The sequence below is a fragment of the Ictidomys tridecemlineatus genome, chromosome 4 (assembly GCF_052094955.1).
Source record: "Ictidomys tridecemlineatus isolate mIctTri1 chromosome 4, mIctTri1.hap1, whole genome shotgun sequence".
NCBI lineage: Eukaryota > Metazoa > Chordata > Mammalia > Rodentia > Sciuridae > Ictidomys > Ictidomys tridecemlineatus.
In genome coordinates this window covers 172,707,042-172,724,543 of record NC_135480.1, presented here as the reverse complement: position 1 = coordinate 172,724,543, position 17,502 = coordinate 172,707,042, and the positions used below count along the sequence as shown (strand labels likewise).

Genomic DNA, 17,502 nt, shown 5'->3' with positions numbered 1-17,502 from the left:
GCCTTAGGGTGAGGTGACAGGCATAGAGGACTCTGAGGGGGGTGATTTGATGTAAGGCCCAGAACTAGCTGGGGGTGGGGGCAACTTTGGGCATATCTTGAAGGTATCTTGTGATAGGATTCTAGAGTTCCCCCCATTTGTCCCTTCTTTAGCCATGGCCAGTTCTTGGACCAGACAAAGCAAGATCAAGAGTGCAGATCAGAATTTCTCAACATTTTTTTTTCATTAGTGCCTTCAGCATTCTTTTAAATATTTTCTTAATGACATTTTTTTAATACCACAGGTATACTAAACCTATGTTTACTTATTCTATCCGTGCTTCATACATAAAAATGAGATTCTTTTCTTTCTTGTTCCAATTTTCATTCCCTTGGAGATGTGTGGTATGGACTGAAAGCTAGTAAGGGGTTGGACTTGTCTTCCTCCTTCCTGAAATAAGAGTTATCACACATTAAGGAGTTCCAGAGTTGGGAAGGAAGATGTAATGAGGGAAATATTTTGGATCAGTAAAAAAGCAAGAAAAAGTCTCACAGAGTTCACAGGAAACAGTTCCAGAGTCTGAGTGGCAGCTTGGCATCCAGGATATGTTGATGATGGGGCCAGGCAGAAACCAGCCATCCTGCTTTCTGGGATGTAGAAGGCAGCATCACTTGTGGTTCTTGTTGTTGTTCATATATTTAGCATTTACTGTGTGCAGACCATGCCTGGTCACTGAAGATGCCTAATGGCTAAGGCGAGGTCTCTACCATTAAGGAATGCAGTATAATGGAGGATAGGTACCAATGAAAAACGAGCTAGAAAGTAGGATGTTTAGAGCTCAGAGGGGGTCTTACAGCCAGCCTCCAGTCTTCTCAGAGGAGGAGGCAAAGTGGAGTGGGGATTAGGGTGTCCTTTCTGGGGCTAAGAGACATCTGACAGTTTGAAGGGACAGGAGTCAGAGGATGGGCTTCCTTCTGGTGGGAGAATGGTGAGATGATGGAGAAAGCCCACCTAAGCTGAGTGTGCAGGATGCAGGCAATGGGGGAGATTAGTCTACAGAGAACATGGAGAGAGGCAATAATCCATGAGCAGCAGCAGGTACCTACTGGGTCAGCACTGTGGGTGGAAATTACTGATGGGATTTGATCAATGCCTAGGAGGTATAACTAGCAGGACTTGGGCGTGGTTTGGATGAAGGAGTGGGTGAGGGACAGGGAGAAGTCAATGATGACTTCCGGTTTCTGGCTTGGATGTGGGGGGTTGGTAATGTCACCACTGAAAGCAGAACACAAGGGAGGACTGATTTGGAAAGGAAGATAAGTAACATCACAGACATTTGAGTTGCCTATGGCACTTGAGGGGGGTGGGTGAGAGACGTGTGATATCTTGGGCAAATTAATCTCTCTGGGTCTTGATCTTCTTATTTTTTTAATTTATTTTTTATGTAGTGCTGAGGATCGAACCCACGGCCACTGAGCCAAAACCCCAGCTTGATCTTCTTATTTGTAAATGAGGATAAGAGTATAACTTACCATGCTAAATGTGCTAATACATGTAAAATGATGAAAAACAGTGCTGCGCCAAGTAAGTGCTCAATAATTGCAGTTGAGCCTTTTATATGGTCTGGAGCTCAGAAGAGAGCTAAAGGCAGAGACTTCATGGCTTTGTGGAGATGTAATGTCTCATGGAAGAGTGAAAGGAGAGTCAGGGAGCAGGGCACAAGTTGGGTGGTCAAGAGGCACTGGTAGCAACTCAGATATCCACCAATAGAGGAAGAGATATACATTTTGCTATACAATCACCAATAACAGAATATTATACAACAAAGAAAATTAAGGCACAACAGGTACCTGTAACAATATGGAGAACATTTGAAGGCACAGAAAGCAATATAGTAGACACTATACAATATGATTCCAGTTTTTTGGGGATTGAGGATTGAACCCACTGGTGCTTAGCGACTGAGCCACATCCCCAACTTTTTTTTTTAAACATTTACTTTTTAGTTGTAGTTACACATAATACCTTTATTTATTTGTTTTTGTGTGGTGCTGAGAATGGAACCCAGGGCCTTGCACGTGCTAGGTGAGCGTTCTACCACTGAGCGACAACCCCAACACCCCCAACTCTTTTTATTTTATTAATTTATTTAAAAATATTTTTTAGTTAGAGGTGGACACAATATTTTATTTTTAAGTGGTGCCGAGGATCAAACCCAGTGCCTGACACATGATAGGCGAGCACTCTACCTCTGAGCCACAACCCCAGCCCTCTTTTTATTTATTTATTTTTTGTGGGGTGTCGGGGATTGAACCCATTTATTTTTTATTTTGAGACAGGGCCTCACTAAGTTGCTGAGGCTGGTCTTGAACCTGCAATCCTTCTGCCTCAGCCTCCTGAGTTGCTGGGATTACAGGCATGTGCACCCAGCTTGATTTCAGTTTTACAGATGAAAATCAAGAAAAATTAATATATCCTTCAGGGCACATACATATATGTGATAATACTGCTGAAAAAAAAATGATTTCCCCAGGGAGATAGGGGTGTTACCTAGAGCTCAAAGGTATTGTAAGCTTTTAATAATTTTCTAGTTCTGGGGCTGGAGGTAAATTTATGAATGTTATGCTTGTGTTTAGATGTGCTAAAACATTTAAAATTTGTTATGTGGTAACATAAATGTGATATATATTTATGTATGGATGGACCATGTAAATGTGATACGTATTTTTGTATGCATGGGTCATGTATCTAAAAACACAAAGAATAGCTGCAGAGGGCTGGGGATATAACTCGGTTGGTAGAGTGCCTTGCATGCTTAAGGCCCTGGGTTTTAATCCCCAGCACTACAAAAAAAAAAAAAAAAAAAAGAATAGCTGCAGTGTAAGAATTGGGGCTGGGGGCTGGGCATGGTGGCTCACTCCTGTAATCCCAGGAGCTGAAGTGGCTGAGGCAGGAGGATCACAAATTCAAGTCAGTCTCAAAGTAAAACATAAAAAGCAGGGAATGTGGCTCACTGGTTAGGCAACCCTGAGTTCAATCCCTGGTACCAAAAAAAAAAAAAAAAAAGATTGGGATTGGGGGTGACAAGTAGGGCCTGCTAAAATCACAGAGAATCCAGGGATGGAGGGGAGAGGCTTATGTCTGATGTCCATGCTGAGAGGAACAGAGTCAGGGGAAGCAGGGCCAACAGTGATCAGGGAAGGGCTGACAGTCAGCTGAACAGGGCCTCCCTCTTTGATCCTGTTGCATTCCTTTCCCTTCTCAGCTTCAGTGGTCCCATGAGCATGAGGTGGCCTTTTTCATTCCTGATATTTCAGAGGAACATGATCCTAAGACTTCAGTCACGTGAGAGGCAGGTCTCTGGGTCCTGCCCTCCTCTATCCCTCACCAAACACTCTGGCATCCTCATGTTCTCCGGAGGTGTTACTAATCAGTGTGGGGTGTTTTTCACTCAACTGGGGATAGAAATCATGAAAAGGCAAAGAATAGCTCTTTCTGATGATCCCAGCTCTTAGTGTTAACAGCTAATCTGAGAATTCTTTAGCTTAGTTGAGATAGAAATCACAAAGAGGCAAGCAATACCATCTGAATGAGGCTTTATTGGGGTGTGTGCTTGAGTACAAGGGAGACAGTGCATGGACAGGTTTCCTGAACCGTTTGCTGAGGACACCAGGAGCAAAGCTAACACGGAAGGGGTGGAATCCGGCAGGCACAGTCAGCTGTTGCACACTGAGCTCAGAATTTCTGCACACTTGATCTTTATTCTCAGCACCAGGTTTTTCCCTTGACACTGGGATCTGCACATGTGCACTCAGCTTGCAAAAATGAAGGAGGTGCTTACTCTGTCACCCCAAGGTCAGTTAAGTTCAGGCCCATTGTACATGTAAAGGATGCTGGAAAGCTTGGGGAAGGAGTGAGCAGCTCCTGAACTTGGTCATTGGTGGAAACAATTATTCAAAAACAACTTACATTGAGCAGGAAACCTGGGTGGGGGAAGCAGAGCCCTCCTTGCTGTTTCAGAAGCAGGACAGACAATAGGTCCATCTGCCTGCTTTCCACTGCCCTGCCACAACCTTGTAGGAGGTTTATTGCCTGTCCCTATTTTAGGTTCTGGTCCCAATGTCAGGCTCTGATGAGTCCTGACCGCAGTCACAGAGCAAGTCTTCCTATTCTCTCAGCAGACACTGGTTGAAAGCCTACAGTATGGCAGATGACATTCTAGCGTTGAGGATATAGGCACAAGGAAGACAAACAAAAGTCCTTGTTCTTACTGAACTCACATCCTGTGCAAAATACATGGTATACTGATGATAGACACTAAGAAGGAAAATCAGGAAGGGGGAATGGGAAGTGTGGGGAAGTGAGAAAAGCACAAAACCTCATTGAGAAGACGATTTTGAGGAAGGACCTGGAGGGGCTGAAGGATGAGCCACGTGAACACATGAGGAAAATGTATGCTAAGCTGAAGAAATGGCTGGTGAAAAGCCACAAAGAAGGAAGTTAAGAGGGGCTGCTGAGCTGGAAGGGAAAGAAGGAGTGGGAAGTGGAAGAAGATGAGGTCAGAGAAGTGAGTGGGTGGACTGAGGACAGGCCCAGGGGAGGAGAGGACAAGGGTTGGGCAGGAGTGAGGGAAGAAGTCTCTAGAGAATGGCAGGTCCTAGTGCAGGAAGGAAGCAGCAGGTATGGGTGAGATGGGTATCACAGAACATGGGCTCTTTTTTTTTTCTTTTTCATTTTTTTAGATGTTGATGGATCTTTATTTTATTCATTTATTTTTATGTGGTGCTGAGGATTGAACCCAGTGCCTCACACATGCTTGGCAAGTGCTCTACCACTGAGCCACAACCCCAGCCCACCTTATGGATTCTTGCTCTTGGCTGTGGGAATGTGTACCCCCCCCCCCCACACACATTTCTTTCCTCCATTCTCCCAATCCCAGCACAGACTGGTTATGTGATCTGAACAGTACCCTTCCACTCTCTGGGCCTTGGTTTCCTGTCTATTCAATGAAACTTGGATCTGTTAGTGTCTGCGGGTCTCCTAGCTCTGACTTCTGGCACTTTGTAGCCTCATGCTATGATCCCTCTCCATCCTGCCCCTTCTCCAGCTGAGATGGGGATAGCAATGGGACAGGAACAACTCCTAGTCCCAGGCAAGACCCTTCCAAGGTTTTGCAAAGGTTTGATCCTCCGCCTGGTGATCTCAGCTTGACCAAGAGCCTCTTATTCCCTGTCTGGCTCACTCTCTCTTTCTCCTAGGGCTTCTAAGGAAAAATAGCAGTACCCTGATCTGGCTGGTTTTACTGTTTCCTCTCTCAGATGGGTTCCTGAAGTTTAGGTAGCAGCAACCATTTTAGGCTCAGCCCTAGGGCTCATAAAGCTGTGGCCACTCCCAACAGTGCAGCCCAATTTTGGCTCCACACCCATTTCTACGCTGGTCTTAGAGTGGGAACAGTAGAGCATAGTGATCTCAGCCATTCTGCATATAGCAGGGGCTTATGCTGAATACACTGAAGCCAGCCTGCCTGGATTCAAACATCTACTCTGCCACTCACTAGCCATATGACCTCAGTTAAGATGGGATAATAATCTCATTTTACAGAGCTGCATGAAGACAGGGGAGTATATGTTTGCTGTTAGCACTATGCACCCTCTTGTATCTTCATGTTGTCAGGCCCATCTTACAAGGAAGCTAGAGAGATGGGCCGTACAGGGGATTCTAGCCTTATCAATGTGTCTCTGAAGCCTGTGCATTAACCTGGTACCTGAAGATGTGACCTTAACTAGTTTGTTTGGTTTTAAATTGTGAAATATGTTTTGTAAGCAAGGGTACAAATAACATATAGGAACAGTGAAAATAACAATAAAACACTTAGGAAATAACGACCAGGTGCAGGGGCTGGGTTGTGGCTCAGTGGTAGAGAACTTGCTTAGCATGAATGAGGCACTGGTTTTGATTCTCAGCACCACATTTAAAAAAAAAAAAAAAAAAGTCCAACAACAACTAAAAACAAAAGAACAACCAGGTGCAGTGGTGCATGTGAATAGTTCCAGCTACTAAGGAGGTTAAAGCAAGAGGATTAGATTGCTTGAGCCCAGGAGTTTGAGGTCAGCCTTGGCAATATTGGGAGACCCTGTCCTAAAGCAAACAAACAAAACAGTAACAAAAACAATAAAACTTCCCAAATTTAAAACAAAATAACACTTCAATGTCTACCACTGAACTTTGGGTGGATTATTTAACCTTTCTAGGCCTTAATTTCTTTACTTGTAAAGGAGGATAATGGATAATGAAGTTCAGTGAAAGTGAAGTGCTTCAGGTTTAATTCTGCCACTAGCATTACCATGTGATGTAGCAAGGCTGGGTGGAGTTTGTAAGAGTTCACAGTCCTGGGATTCTTGTTTGTGTCCAGGGGCCAAGGTAGAAGTGCTAGAGGGCATCTGTAGAAGTTACTCTAGGTCCTGGGGGAGGACTGGGTGAGTGGAGGCTGTAGGCTGAGAGGCTGGGTCAGGGATTGAGGGAGAAGACACAAAACTCAGAGCCACATACACCCAGGCACACTTGAGGCCATAAATCTTGAACTGAGTCTCCAGGGACCCAATAAGGCTGATAAGCAGAATTCCTCAGATGAGGGCTGCAACAGGTCATGGGACGAGCCCTGCCAGGCCCTTTAAGAATGTGTTCCTGCCTCCATTCTGTCATTCCCTCATATTTGTCCTGGCCTCTGGCTCTAGGTCAGGGGATAGCAAAGAAAAGATGATGCACCAGGCCACTCTTGTTCACCAGGGACATGAGGTGGGTGTGCTGCAGAAGCAGAGAGCCATGGTAGAATAGGAAGCAAGGCAGACAGTGGATGGAGGTGCCACTCCTCAGCTCTTCCATCCTGTTCTCAGCTCCCTGTCCCCTTGATGATAGAACGCTCAGGGCTTAGTCCTTGTGCCTCTTCTCTTTCCCCGCCCTCCAGTTATGATCTCATCAGCCTTTAAATACCATTATATGCAACAGATCCACAAATTAGATCTCTAGCCCAGTCCAAACTCCAGACTTCAGACTCCCATGTACAACCACCTACTGGACAGATTTTCATCCCCCAAACCTGCTCCTCCCACATTCTTTCCTATCTCAGTAAATGGCAAATTCAGTCTTCCAACTGCTCAGGCCAAAAACTTTGAAGTCATTCCTGACTCCTCTCTCTCACATCCCACATGTCAGTAAATCTCTTAGGTGTTACCTGCAAATGTATCCAGAATACAACCACTTTCACCACCCCAGCTCAAGTCACTATTGTCTGATTTCAGCAGTGATCATCTTCTTTTTTTTTTTTTTCCACCTCTCCAGTGCTAGGGATCAAATCCAGGGCCTCATGCATGACAGGTAAATGCTCTACCACTGAGCCATATCCCCAGCCCTACAGCAGTGGTCTTCTGATGGTTTTCCTAAACCTCTTCCCTTGCCCAGGCGTCTAGTCTCAATACAGAAGCTAGATGATTATTTTTAAAAATGTGTGAGATCTTTCTTGTCCTAAATCTTCCAGTGGCTGACAAGGCCTGACACCAACAAATTCTGTTACCTTTCTGATCCCTGCTACTCTCCCCTACAGCCTGATGGCCTTGCTGTTCCTTCACGGTGCATGTTTCCACTGTAGAACCTTTGCAATGGCTGTTCCCTCTGCCTGGAATAGTCTTCCTTCAGATATCTGCATGCCTTATGTTTTCCCCCTGTGCCTATGCTCTGTACACCAACAAGTAGAGAGAAGGCAGTATTAAAAAAAGGAATGCAAATGTGATAAATTTTAAATACACCGGTTATAAATGCCACTCAAATGTTTTAAATAAATAGTTTTCCTGAGGCAATGTGAACACTCCCCCACCCATCTGGTTTGGGGATCCATACTGCACCCTAGTGGTCATTGTGGGAAAAGTCCTATCCTCTGTTACTCTGCTTGGGGTCATAGATATAAACTTTGTTCCCATTTGAACTGACCTGGGCCATCTTGCTCCAGGGACTCCAAATGAGATGTCCAAGTTGCCTCTGCTTGGCGTGAGAAGATACAGGAGTTCAGTAGGAATTTCAGATCCTCAGTTGTCCACTGAGTGAGCTGGGTAAGTGATCTAACTCTCCCCACTAGTGAAGGGGTTTCAAATACATACTTTCTGGGGCTTTGAGGAATGAAAAAGAACATAGAAGGCACTGTGTTGAGTACCTTCTATGTTCTCTATAACTGTTATCTACTTTTAGAAGAGACTCCTGGACAAGTGTGAGTAGTTGAGGACTTGACTCACTCATTTTGGGTGAAGTGAGTACATGGTGAGGTGACTGAAAGCTACTGTCCTTGCCAAGACAGTTGACTACTGTTGTTCCTCCCCTGACCCCCAGTAGTTACTTGCTGAGGCTGTCCTGGTATAGTCTTGAGGCTTGACTATGCTGATGCCATGTGGCACGGGGAGACTCTCTTGATCTTTATGATCCAAGCGTTACCCTCAAGATAACTCAGGGCAGCACATGGGCAGGACCCATTACCTCAGATGCAGAAACCAAAGCTCACTGTTAAGAAACTGATCAAGGAGAGAATTGAGGCAGCAAGACAGAAATTCTATATATTTAGCTTTTTCTCAGGTTTTCCAGGAGGCTGTGCATCAGGAAAAGCAACCTCATAAAGCCTGAGCTCAGGGCAAACCTGGTCAGGGGCAGGATTTCCACATGAGCTCTGTTTGCAGAGGTCAGAGAGGCAAACAACTCAATTTTCTGAGGACTCATCTCCCTCCTGGTACAGGATGCTTCTAAGTTGGCAAACACAAGGCCTAATGTGGCATGTCTCTTCTTGGATTAGCCTTTGTCGGTAGAGGGATCAGAGTGGCTTTGAGAATCTCCTGGGGATCCTCACACTCTAAAGGCCATGGAAGACAGTATGGGACATCCATGCTAAAGCTGTCTGGGGTTTGGGAGGCAGAACTTATCCTTGGGTTGTGGGTGAGTAGACTAATGAAGACGTACCCTGGCAAGGTTCTCTTAGGAAACAAGGTCCCCAGGCTTTCAGGCATGAAGCAAGAAGGCCAGCATCATAGGAAGGGCACCCCCCACCCCCAATCTTAAATCTACAGGACCCAATTACTTGGACTTTGCATTTCCCTCAAGTCTGACATTCTATTTTCCCCTCCCTGATCTGTTCTCAGGCCTGGTTAGGACAGGATCCAGAGCTGTTTCAGGCACATCCTGCAATCAGGAAGGCCTGCTTCATCTCTAGTCCTCCACCAGTCCTCCCACCCATTGCATCAGACTGGCACTGCTGCTGAGAGGAGCCAGTCCTGCAAGACAAGCCAGAGGGAATTCCAGAGATAAGAGTTTGGTTTCTGGAAAATTCTGACCCATGAAAGAAATCCTGTTAAGAAAGTGTAGAACTGGAAGGGGAGAAGACAGGACCTGATTCTCAAGAAGCAATGGTGTGGGATCCTGGTCCACAGATTCCCTTAAAACACAGGATCCAAGTGTAAAATTGTATTCAAGACTGCTTGTGCAGTGAAGAATCAGCCAGACCTATGAGAAACAATATTCCCTTGCTGAGGTAGCCTGGGGCTCCCTTGGAGCTCAGAAGGGGGCTGGTTCCCTTGCAGACCCCAGGCATCATATCCTAACTCTCTGATCTGAATCTCTTCTTTGCAGGGTCAAATCTTATCACCCTCATCCTCTTTTATCTGGATCACCTCTGCAGCCTCTTGGTTCTGCTTCATATATCAAAATTGCCCTCTGATCCTTTTCACACACTTTTGCCTAAGAGGCTTCTCTAGAACAGGGTAGTAATATAAGGTCCATGGCCAAATCAAGCTTGCTAGCCAGTTGTGTTGGCAGTAATCCCAATAGCTGGGGAGGCTGAGGCAGGAGATCATGAGTTCAAAGCTAGTCTCAGCAATGTAGCGAGACCCTGTCTCTAATAAAATATTAAAAAGGTCTGGGGACATGGCTCAGTGGTTAAGTGCCCCTGGGTTCAATCCCCGGTACGAAAGGAAAAAAATAAAAATCTAGCCTGCTGCCTGTTTTTGCACAACCCATGAGCTAAGAATGTAATTCACAATTTAAAAATCTTATTTGTGGTGTAGGGATTGAACCCAGTGCCTTATGCCTGCCAGGCAAGTGCTGTTCCACTGAGTTACATCCTAACCCAAATATCCTCATGTTTTTCCCTGTTCCCCACCAGGGCTGGGGGATGGAAGCTTCATGCAACCAGGCAAGTGTTCTACCACTGAGCTATATGCTCTGCCCTACAATTTTTAAATGGCTGGGAAAAAGTCAAAAGTATATTTTGTAACGTAAACAAGTGATTTTTCTTTAAATTTAGTTGTTGATGGACTTTTTAAAATTTTTTGTAGTTATAGATGTACAGAATGCCTTTATTTTTATGTAGTGCTAAGGATCAAACTCAGTGCCTCACACGTTAGGCAAGTGCTCTACTTCTGAGCTATAGCCCCAGCCCCTGGACATTTATTTTATTTATGTGCCTCACACATGCTAGGCAAGCGTTCCACCACTGAGCTACAACCCTAGCCCCCTAAACGTGATTCTAAGAAAGGTGAGATTATGTACTATCTATGGCTGTGTTCACACAATGGCAGAGTTGTCTAGTTGTTAACAGAAACTGTAAGTTGCACAAAGTCTATTACTCTAGTTGCCTACAGAAATATTTGCTGACTGTTGCTCTGGATTAGGAATTTGGCCATGCTGTTCTACTTAGAGTTCATCAGTGGTTCTCATCAGCTGACACACATCTACCTTTCCAGTCTCATCCCAATCTGAACAATTCTTCCTCAAGCCCCGGAACATCTGCCTCTCGTAGTCCCAATACACAAGTGGCATCTGGAAAGCATGCAGCCATTCATAAGGAGCAGCCTGGCAGGCATTCCATCCCTTTATTTGGATAGCATTATGGAGAAATGTTTACCAATTTTTCCAGATACCAAATGTAATTTTCATGAACTTTGAGTTCCTCTGATGGATCAGGCACCTCCACAGCTGCTATTCATTTAATCCTCACAACCCTGATGAGGTAGGTGAAACTTCCACTCCATCAAGTGGCAAGTTGTGTAGCAGAGCTAGAACCTGAAGTCAGACCTCTTGCCTCCTGCTGATTCTGAGATGCCTTCACAGAGTTCACCCACCTAATCCACCACTTTAAAGACCTAACAGATGCTTGTGGTGTTTCTGTTGTGTGTAGGGTCACAGACCCTATGCTAAATGGGCCCAAAGAGACGAAGTTTTGTTGTTTTCTGTCATTTCTTTCCAGTTGTCTGTTCCCATGCTATACCTCAACCTTTCAAAGTAGGTTGGGTGAGGACCAAAGGGAAACCCTGCTCTTCTTACAAAAATGCCTGAATTTGGAATTTCACATCTCAAATTTCCTTCTGCTGCTCTGGGGATCAAGGTTTGTTTTGAAGCAGAAGGAAGCTGCTGGAAATCTGGTCTCCATACTAGAGGGTTACCAATGCAAAGGGAGCCAAATTAATTTAACTGTTGACACACCTGCTTTAAAGGAGCCTGAAGAATGCCTCCAGTGGGCTTCTGGACATAAGCTCTGGACTATCCACATACTTCTTTGAATATTCAGAGGTCCAGAGCTCAGAGAAAATCAACATGGCTGTTGAAGGCCTAGGAAAAAGCAATGCAGGACAGTTGTCTATATGAGACTCTTTATCAACCAGAGAGGAGTTAGGATTACACTAGTCAGTTCATAGAGGCCACAGTGTGAATCTGGTAAAAGGAAAAGCTTGTTCTACACTCTTTATTATGGGAGATGGCTAAACTGTCACTGGACAGGCTCAGTGATGTGGTATAAGAAGCATCAGGAACTTGAGAAAATGGAATTCTATAACTGACTTTCTTGTAGGTCTAGAACTGACAGTATTAGGAAACATTAAAAAGAAGTTCATCTAGATAGCTCCAAGACAGCTTTTGGCAAAATACAGTAAGACTTAGGAAAGATGGTTAGGTTTAAGTTGACAGGAGTGATTTCAAATTTGGTGTACAAATTTAGTATTTGGTATTTCAGGCTGAGAATTTGCAGAGATCTATCTGATGTTGCAAGCATTTTCAGGAGGAGGAACAACTGGGAAAACTAACTATGACGAAGTGCCATGAAGCCAGTTTTGGGCAAAAATTCTGATTTGTCCAGATAAAACCCAATATTCCCCCAACCCTCAGAGCAATCACAGTGATGATTTGAGGAGACTCTTTAAATATATCACTGAAAACCTAGTGACCATACAATCAGAGATCTGGCCATAGCGAAACACTTTATACATGTAGGAATAGACAAGGGGATTTCTGAAACACTCATGCTTGGATGTATCAGTACAAGACAGCACATGAGGCTGTGGTCTGCCAGGCAGTGAGGAACAAGCATGATTTATCTGCTGGCAAATAAGTCTCTACTACATCTAAGTATTCTTTTATCTAAGGGCATCTTGATCTCAGTCCTGGACATCAAAGTAGTCAATTACTGGCTCCTTTGCTATCTTCTGTAAATTACTGCTCCCAGGATACCTGAAAAGCAAACAAAAGAACAATTAATCTTTTCTTCTTTGGGGGAAAGAGACTTCAGAAAGTTAAGGATCAGCAGATTAGCCACTTGTGAAGCTTTGATAAGATAGAGAGGCAAATTCGAGCTGGTGGTAATTGAAATTTGGTGATGAGTACACAGGTGTTTATTAGTTAATACCATTCTAACCTGAAAGTTTCTCCATAACAGTATTTTTTTTTTATGCACTGGGGATTGGACCACATTCCCAGTCCTTTTTTTTTTTTTAAATTTAGAGACAGGGTCTCACTAAGTTGTAAGTTGTTGAAGCCTTGAGCTTGCTATCCTCCTTTCTTAGCCTACCATGTTGGCTGGAATCACCGGCATGTGCTGGCATGGAATCACTGGCATGTGCTGGCATGTCTGGCCTTCCATAGTAGTTTTATAGAAAAATCAAACAAGTTAAAAAAAAAAAAAAAAAAGGTAGCATGGCATAAATAGGCTAATGAACAGTGTTCATCAGAGTCCAGGCTGCTTGGTTTCCAGGGGTAGAGAGGAGCTGGCTCTATGGAGCTACATGGCCCTTGGCTGAGGCTGAGACACAGAAACACCAATTGCTCTGACCCTCATGGTGACTCTATAAACTGCTCTTATTATCCTTCCAGAGGTTTTGTGCAGGAAGTACAGAAGAGTTACTGCTAGGACTTCTGAGTGGAAGGCCAGAAAGGAGTAGACACTCTCTAGGTTTCAGAGTAACTTTCAGACATGCTGCCTTGGTCATAATAGGGCAGCTGGGCTCCCCTCTTGACAAAGGAGAGGAAGAGAGCGAGGATATGCTCTTTCCCTGCTCCTGTTTGAGAAAACATCTGGCAGACTTGCTACTTGCCAACTTGTTTTCTTCTTTAAATCACGAATGTGTTTTTGTGGTAAAAATAATTCAAGCCACTTAGAAGTAGACAACAAAATGTGGAAGTCCCCACTCACCCTCTTCACTGCCCAACTCTTACCCCCAATCCCACTTTCATCTCCAGAGTGACTATTGTTAATTATGTGATGTTCCAGTTCTAAATCATTAAGTATGACAGACTAAATCCATTTTCTACCTATATTGTGGAAATTATGTCCAGTCACTGCACTCCCTGGAGTGAAACTGGCATTACAAACATCAAATTTGTCTTCTGTGGCTTAAACAAATGTGTCTGATAGCCAAATAAACCTTATATATTTGAACATGGCACCCTAAGGCCAAGCCCAGAGAGGCCAGTAGTGGCTGGTGCAGCCCAGGCCAGTTCAGCCCCTGATGGCGTCTCTACCAGCCAGGTCCCTTTGGAAACAGCTGAAGAATTCTTACTTGTCTGTCTGCTGTCTGTGATGAGGAATTGGTGGTGGAGGTCGTGTCTGCATTTCCCTTTCAAGCACACCTGTCAGTGTGGTAGGCGGACAAATGGACTTCCCCCTGAGGAGTCAAAAAACACAGTAATGAACAAAGAGGATCATTTATACAGATAAGCAGACAGTCAGAAACTCAGTTTGTGACTTTGGCGTTTTTTTTTTTGCTGAGTACTCTTTACTATGACCTGTCTTCTCTTGGGCATGGTTACTTGCATTCAACCCCATCTCTTCCACCTAACCCTGCTGGGCCTGTTGCCTCATGTTACACTTCACTATTCTTCCTTGGGAAATTCTGACTCCCTTGGGTTCTTTTTAAAAATTTTTTGTGATGCTGGAGATCAAACCTAGGGCCTTGCACATGCTAGAAAAGCTATATTTCCAGACCCAACTTAGGTCCTCCCTTTCCCCTTCTGGCTCACACTACTGCCTAAGTTTCCTTTGATGGTAAAATACTCTTCACATGGTATGCCTTGAACCAGAGTCTGGCATTTGTTCTATTTCTCTCATGCTAGGAAGATGATGCCAGGGAGGGACACAGGGAGGAATAAAAGACAGAAGGGAAAAGGGACACCTTTAGGCCCCCAAGGTCTGTTCCCTCTACCTACAGAAATAAATCCTCTAGCATCCTCCATAGATTAGTGCACACACGAGGCTTTGGGTATATGTGCCTTATGGAATGAAGCATGGAATTCACACTCTGGTTCAGATCTTCAGATCATAATGAAAGTCTGGCCCAGCAAAGTAGCTTTCCCTTTTATTCTTCCAGAATGAAGAGACAAAAGGAAAGCAAGTCCCAATAGATCCTGCCTCCTGGGTCCAGTTTGCCTTGCTGAGTTCTTCCCGTGACAGTCAGATCAACCTACCTGATGGCAGTGACTACAACATTGCGCTTTGGTTCACTGTCATAGCTCACGCTCTCCAGACCATAAACTTGGGCCAAGTCATGGATGATTCGGCGGTGGTCTCTGTTCATGGGAGGGAAGCTGTGGCTTTTCTTACTATTCTTTCCCTATATTGAGAAAATAGATAACTGATTGATAACATCATCTTAAAAATAGAAAACTTTATAACTGGGCTGGGGATATAGCTCAGGCCTTTTTATTTTGAGATAGGTTCTTGCTAAGTTGCTGATGCCCTTGAATTTGTGATCCTCCTGCCTCAACCAACTACCTTGAGTCCTGAGATTACAGTGGTGCGCAACTGCACATGGCTTTGGGCCTCTTTTTAAGGAGTGTACCTGCTATTACTCTTTGAGCACTAGTCATACAAAGTTTTATCTTTATCTAAGAGTTTCTGTCCTGACTTTGGAGTAACAAAGAAGGAGTGTGCTATCTAACACATACAGCCCTCTGAGATCTGAGGGCCTTGCAGGAGTTCTAAATATTCCTTAGTCATGTGACTATCATTCCTTGTCCAGAGTTTCTTCACCCCCTCTGAGGCACTGAGCTGTGATTTTTATTAACATTTAATTTGACTGCATATTATTTTCTGCAATGACTGAACCTGGACAAGCTTCCATGGATGTTATAATGCCTGGGTTTTGGGGAAAGATTAGAATCCTCAAGCAAACTATGAATTAACTACTCTAGGCTGATGGTGTTTCTAGGACTTGATCTCTTATCAAGCTGGCCTTAGAGGAATGTCCAGTTGGATGTTTTGACTTCAACCTTATTCACAGCCTCCACAAGGGTTTCCATTTCCTTCTCAACATCACTGACAAACTTTAAGTCCTTCCTGAAATGAGAAACCACCAGTTAATTTTGTTTGTTTCGGTTCTTCCAGGAATCCCTTCTGCTCACCCTCTGCCTATAAAGTACATACAATGTACAATGCTGGCAAAAAAGAAGTCAGGAACTGTCAGATAGCAGACAGCCATGATAAAGGGGAGAGAGGGAGGGAGGGAGAGAAAGAGAGAGAGAGGGAGAGAGAGAGAGAGAGAGAGAGAGAGAGAGAGAGAGAGAGAGAGAGAGAGAGAGAATATGAATAAATATGAGAAGAGAAAGGAGGAGACATAGCCATCAGAGCACCAGGAAACAGGAGAAAAATAAGAACTACTACTGACCCAAGTAAGATCATGTAATTGTGAGACTTGGGTGGACAGAGGTGAAATGTGGCTCAGAGATGCTAAGATTTAGTCTACTCTAGCTCTTGATAGGCTCCAACTCCAACCACAGGGCACCCCAACCCCCAACAAAGTTCAGTTAAAGAAACAGTTTTGAAAAACTAAGGCAGGATTTTTATTAAACAACACCCAATCTTTTATAATAGGTAAATAAACTTTGCCTGCCTTAGTCACAGAAGGAGTACATATTAGTTTCTATGTTAAAATACTAAATACTCTCCTAAGCCATTATTAATAGAAAAAAGTTACATACCTGGCATCATCTTTCAAACTATCACTGAATTTTGATCCTGAAGAACGTATATTAAAAGGATCAGAATCATCACTGATATCAAATGCCTCTGCTAACCTCCTGAAAATGAGAGAAGTTTTTGCAAACATAAGGAAAGGAGCAGAGGAAACTATCTTATAAAGCAGTCCTTCCTTACCTATAGGAGATATGTTCCAAGACCTCAAATGGATGTTTAAAACTGTAATAGTACCAAGCCCCATGCATGCTATGTTTTCCTATACATACATATCTATGATAAAATTTAATTTATAAATTAGGTACAGTAAAAGATTAATAATAAAAAAAAACAGTACAGATTTTAGCAATGTTAACATGTGATTTTTTCCCCCCTTAAGTTGAGAACTTTTACCTTTTTATTTATACACTTCATTTCTTCTCTTCGGCAAATCTGAATTGTCAGTCACTACTCTTGTGCTTCAGAGCCATTATTAAGTACAATTATGTGTTATTTGAACATAAACATGTGATATTGCAGTAGTTAATCTAATAACTCAGATGGTTACTAAGTGGCTACTAGGTGGGTAGTGTATTCAGTGTGGATACTGGACATAGACGTGATTCATCTCCCTCACATGATGGAGTGGGGATGGTGTAAAATTTCATCAGGCTATTAACAACAGAGTGAAATTTAAAATCAGTAAATTTTTTACTTTTGGAATTTTCCATTTAATATTTTTGATCTACAGTTGACTGTGGGTTACTAAAACTGGAAAGCAAAACTGCAGATAAGGGGTGACTACTGTAATAATATACAGGGATTACAATGTCCTAAGTTCCTTATATATTAGCCATTTGATTTCAGTAAAATGGGTGACTAAAAAAAAGAAAACAAGATGTGGTATTGTCTTCATAGACTAAAATAAACAAAAAAAGACCTATATGGGTCTGAATAAACTGAATATTAGAGATTTGTATTATTTGGGGAAGAGAAGGCTGGTGTATGACATTACTGGAAATGGTCAATGAGGAATGACTTTCTCTGAGGCTTAACATAGGTACCTAAGCTATGAAGGTAGCTCTGTGGCAGACTGCATATTTAACATGCACAATGTGTTTAGTCTGATCCCCAGCATCAAACAAAACAAAACAAAACAAAAACCCCAAATCATAAAATGGACATATAAACACCAAATTAAAACCCCATCACAAAAATCTGGAAAATAAAAGCAGAAAGAATTTCACTGGGAAACATATGTACCATATTTGTTTGTT

The 17,502-nt window shown here is 43.4% G+C and overlaps 1 protein-coding gene across 2 annotated transcripts in view; it reads right to left on the bottom strand.

The window, feature by feature from the left end:
• Positions 1-12,241: 12,241 nt before the first annotated feature.
• Nfx1 (nuclear transcription factor, X-box binding 1) overlaps positions 12,242-17,502 on the bottom strand; it is a 61,932-nt gene continuing 56,671 nt past the window's right edge. The window contains exons 20-24 of one of the 2 annotated variants that reach the window (XM_005326190.5): positions 16,252-16,350; positions 15,544-15,610; positions 14,740-14,885; positions 13,836-13,940; positions 12,242-12,510 (exon numbers count right to left, since the gene is read on the bottom strand). In XM_005326190.5, coding sequence (XP_005326247.1) covers positions 12,438-12,510; positions 13,836-13,940; positions 14,740-14,885; positions 15,544-15,610; positions 16,252-16,350 — 490 coding nt within the window. In that variant the 3' untranslated portion in view covers positions 12,242-12,437. Of the gene's footprint in view, positions 12,511-13,835; positions 13,941-14,739; positions 14,886-15,506; positions 15,611-16,251; positions 16,351-17,502 lie in introns of those variants that run through there. The other variant, XM_078047742.1, reaches the window with a different exon arrangement.